The sequence below is a fragment of the Cheilinus undulatus genome, linkage group 6 (genome assembly GCF_018320785.1).
Source record: "Cheilinus undulatus linkage group 6, ASM1832078v1, whole genome shotgun sequence".
Lineage (NCBI taxonomy): Eukaryota > Metazoa > Chordata > Actinopteri > Labriformes > Labridae > Cheilinus > Cheilinus undulatus.
The window spans coordinates 31,845,195-31,849,291 of record NC_054870.1 but is presented as its reverse complement, the minus strand read 5'-3'; the positions used below and the strand labels follow the sequence as shown (position 1 = coordinate 31,849,291).

Sequence of the window (4,097 nt, the reverse complement as noted above, 5' to 3'; positions counted from 1 at the left end):
TAAAGCATTCAGGCCCGTGATCAGTTTATTATAATGTTGAAATGAAAAGCTACAACTTTTTTCCCCACACACTAAAAAGTTCTTCATGTTATTAACCTACAATATCTTGAACAAATATCTGACATCTGCTCAGATTTAAGACATAAAAAGTCCTCTTTAAGTGTGACATTTTTATCAAACACGCCTTACTTACTCTCTTTGTGGCTTTTTTTAGCATTATTATCATTAATTTAACTGCAAAATGTGATCATCTTAATTATAATCTTACTTATGATATTATTGAGAAAGTGTTACTAAATATTCCCTTACTCCTGTGGGGGCCAGATTTAAAACCAAATTAAAATTTGGCTTCCTAAGCAGGGTTTTCCTTTTTTAAATGACTATTTTATTTTATTTACTCATTTATTTACAGGCCACTACACACATGAGATATTTAAAAAATGAAGTAAATTATGTGTGTATGGATGGTAAATTAAAGGACATTAAATTAGAGCAATAATGTTTAATTTAAAGAAAAAGGCTTTAGGTTGTATTCATTAAAAATTAAAAAGATGTAGAGAAATCTGTATCCTGTCATATAGAAACGTAAAGCTGATTCGTCCACATCCATCCAGGTGAGACTAAACTGCACTGGCACTCAGCAGTTGAATGTATAGATGACAGAGGATGATCCCTGATTGGCTAGATCATATTTGTGACTAAAATAAAACATGATCAAATCATGTCAACAAACAATGCTATAAAAAAAAGTAAAATTGTTAATGGTGAGGTGGAGATGGCCGGTAAGCTATAGATCCTGACTTTAACCGTATAAACCGTGTAAAACACACACCGTCACACACAGGACCGAGAGTGGGGGGGGGGAGTAAATGCTGAAAGACAACAGCTCATACTCAGGGAGTAATGTCCTCTTCTGAATACATTACCCATCATTTTGGCAAGATGGTGCCAATTACGCATCTAATTGACCGAGTCACTTTTTTATGTAAAACAACGTTTTTAGAGAGCAGAACACTAAGATGATTACAGAGACCCACCTGCTCCAGCTACAAGTGTGTCTCTGCGCGCGTGGAGCGGGGAGGTGCACGCGCATCTGGAATCAGAATATCTATAAGCTAAATAGCTGCATCTCTTTGCGCATTCAATCTTAGAAGATGTAACGAGAAAACAAACTTTAAAAATACAGCACATAGAAACTGACTTCATTTTTCTGTTATTTCAAACTCCTTTAAAGTAAAAAAATCGAACAAAAATGTCCTAAAAATGAAGGAATATTCTCCATTTATTTCACAACATGTTTCAGCAATACAATATCAAAACGTTGTTTTTTTTTCTGTACAAAGGAGAAGGAAGTGGCAGCTCCACGTGTCTCATTAAATATATACATTTACACATTTATACACCAGCCTGTTTGATAACACGGAGTAGATCAGGACACACTGGAGCTCTCACTTGTGCTTGAAGGTGATGAAGAAACAAGAAAGCTACAGGATTATTTTACAGTCGACAGTGTTTTGATTGTCCCTCATCACGCGCTTTAAAAAAAATGACAACAGAGAATTATTCAGATTTCCAGTGAGTAGACAGAAAAAAAATTAAATTAAACAAAAAAAAGCGTCCCCTATGTTGGATTATTTCATTCACAGCTCACCGTCAGAGTATTGCACATCCTCGCTCTGGAACTCAATCAGATTGACCACAGGTAGGCACGCGCGTTTGGGCCGTAAAATTTGTAAACAAACTTTTTTTTTTTTTTTTAGCAACAGTGTAATAAAGGAGGGAAAAATAAAAGACATTTATCAGGCAGTGTAGGCAGGTGGACTCCTGAGGTGATTAATAATAATAATAATAATAATAATAATAATAATAATAATGGAGCTGAGTTGTCGAATCTCGTGTAAACGCCACCCTTATGGAAATGACACATTATATTTCCCAAACTGGGTCCATGTAGGCCTGACATCGTCTGTTTTTCTTTAGTCAGTTGTACAAAAATATGTAGTCTATTTGTTTCTACTTCTCACGTGAGTTGTTTTTCAAACGGGTCTGAGCAGCGGCACAGACGTGACGATGGGGTGAGAGTAGTAGACGCCCGGGTGAGGGAAAGTGAGCAGCGGCTGGCTCGCGGGCACGTTGGCTGCGGAGCCTCCGCTCTCTGAGGCCGAGTTCTCGTGGTAGAGGATGGGCACCCGGACTATCCTCTGCGCGGCGGCGTGGCTCAAGTTCGCGGCCTCCAGCTCCGCCGCCAGCTGCCGTTTCCACTTGTTCCTCCTGTTCTGGAACCAGATCTTCACCTGAGTCTCCGTCAGGTGCAGGGACGCGGCCAGGCCGGCGCGCTCCGAGCTGCTCAGGTAGCGCTTCATGTCGAAGGTGGACTCCAGCTGGAACACCTGGCTGCGGGAGAAGACGGTGCGCGTCTTCTTCTTGCGGCACGGCTTCTTGTCGTCGTCCCTCTTCTTCCACTCATCCAGCTCGTCTTTTTTGGCTTCTTCCGTGTCGCTCTCCTCCAGGATGATCTCGTCGCCGCTTTTGTTGTTGTTGTGGTCGTCGTCCTCGTCGTCGTCTTTGGTGTCTGGCTCGGATTTGAGGACGAGCTCCGGGGAGTCTCTGTCTGTGCCCGAGGTTGGAGAGGAGTCTCTGGCTGCTGGTTTCTCAGTGACTGGAAGAAGCAGACAGGGAGATGTTGACATAAACACTGGGGCCTGTTTATGGTTTCATTTCAGCCTGTTGATGCTGGACAGAGTGTGGCCTGTGATGATGGAGAGGTAATAAACAGAAAGACCGTCTACACTCAAAGGATTATTCTACCCTCATAGACATACTCTGAAAAGAAAATATTCCAATTATACAGGCCTATTTGCTGAATCTAGGTTCCATAATCATCTTAAAAATGACTTGCACTGATCTTCATATTAGCGTGTGTTAAGCCCTGGAATAGATCCGTTAAACAGACAGGTGAAGGCGCTGTCAGTGAGAGCCTCTGGTAGAACACGGTCACACTGAGCCAACAGACAAATCAAAAGCACGCTGCGCATCGTCACCCTCATCCTGTGATTTGATGATGTCTACTTCATTTTATGCTCACTGTGTCACTTTATTGATCTATTATCGCGCGTCCTGGCATAAGAAAATAGGCCTGCATAGAGGACCAGGCTTCAAATCACTCTGCAGCCTTTCATTTGACTCCCTGTCACTAAAAACACGCATGCACACAGCTTTGGTGGAGCAATGTTAATGTGTTAGGTGCCATCAAACATTTAGGGTGAATGTTAAGTTTTTTTCTCTTATTCAAAAGATAAAATCAAACTACAAATTAGCACTCAAGGCCGGAAGGCTCTGATTCTATTAAACAAATAAAAATGTTTGTTTTTGTCTTACCTTCGGTTCTGTGCAGGTGCGCGGATGTGCCGAGGGTGTATGGGTACCACCACGCCGACGTGCGCTCCAGGTAGTGCGCCGGCAGACTGAACCTCTGCGCAGGCAGGTCGAAGCGTGGAAAGTTGAAGTCCGCGACCTGCGAGAGAGAAAAGCCTCCCTCCAAGGCCGCCTTGGCGGCAGTGAGCACGGGTTTGGGTTTGGACGGTTTGCTATCACAGTTGAGCAGGTTCTTGATGAAGAAAGGGGAGTCCTTGGCCGGAGCGCACGTCTCTTGCGTTGTCTCTGGCATCGCTGTGGCTGTGGTCTGAACGCGGAGGACCACGGGAGGCAGGAATTAAAAAAGGAGGAGGAAAAACAAGGCTGACCTACACACAGTGGATATCCTTACTGTGAGGAGTAGCTGTTTTAAGTCTTATTCTACGCAGATCTCAGACCTGCAGGGCGCGTCAAAACACGCGTCCTTCTAGGCTAGAAAAACAATCAAAGAAAATGCTGGCGCGGCAAGGAGATGCGTAAAATCATGGAGATGTGTCATTCCGGGCTCTTTCGTCAAACTGTGTCCAGCGTGTCAGTCAGTCTCGCGTCTGATGCTAATGATGAAATAAAAATGTCATCCAAGTTAAATGCGGAAAGTATAGGCGATTGGGCATGTACAATGGCAAATGGGATTAAGGGAGAGACGGCGAGGAGAGAGAGAGAGAGAGAGAGAGAGAGCATCC

General features: G+C 43.4%; 1 protein-coding gene across 1 annotated transcript; it reads right to left on the bottom strand.

Moving 5' to 3' along the window:
- Positions 1-1,957: 1,957 nt before the first annotated feature.
- On the bottom strand, positions 1,958-3,812 carry hmx3a (H6 family homeobox 3a). Its single transcript, XM_041790025.1, has 2 exons — positions 3,379-3,812; positions 1,958-2,659 (listed from the first exon to the last, which is right to left on the bottom strand). The coding sequence occupies exons 1-2, from the start codon at positions 3,665-3,667 to the stop codon at positions 2,037-2,039; spliced, it is 912 nt and encodes a 303-aa protein (XP_041645959.1). The 5' UTR covers positions 3,668-3,812; the 3' UTR covers positions 1,958-2,036.
- Between the last annotated feature and the right edge of the window lie 285 nt (positions 3,813-4,097).

Bases quoted from the DNA above. Each gene is read 5' to 3' on its own strand.
- hmx3a (XM_041790025.1), bottom strand. From the start codon at position 3,667: ATGCCAGAGACAACGCAAGAGACGTGCGCTCCGGCCAAGGACTCCCCT. The intron at 2,660-3,378 runs GTAAGACAAAAA...TGCTTCTTCCAG, and splicing joins GCACCTGCACAGAACCGAAG to TCACTGAGAAACCAGCAGCC.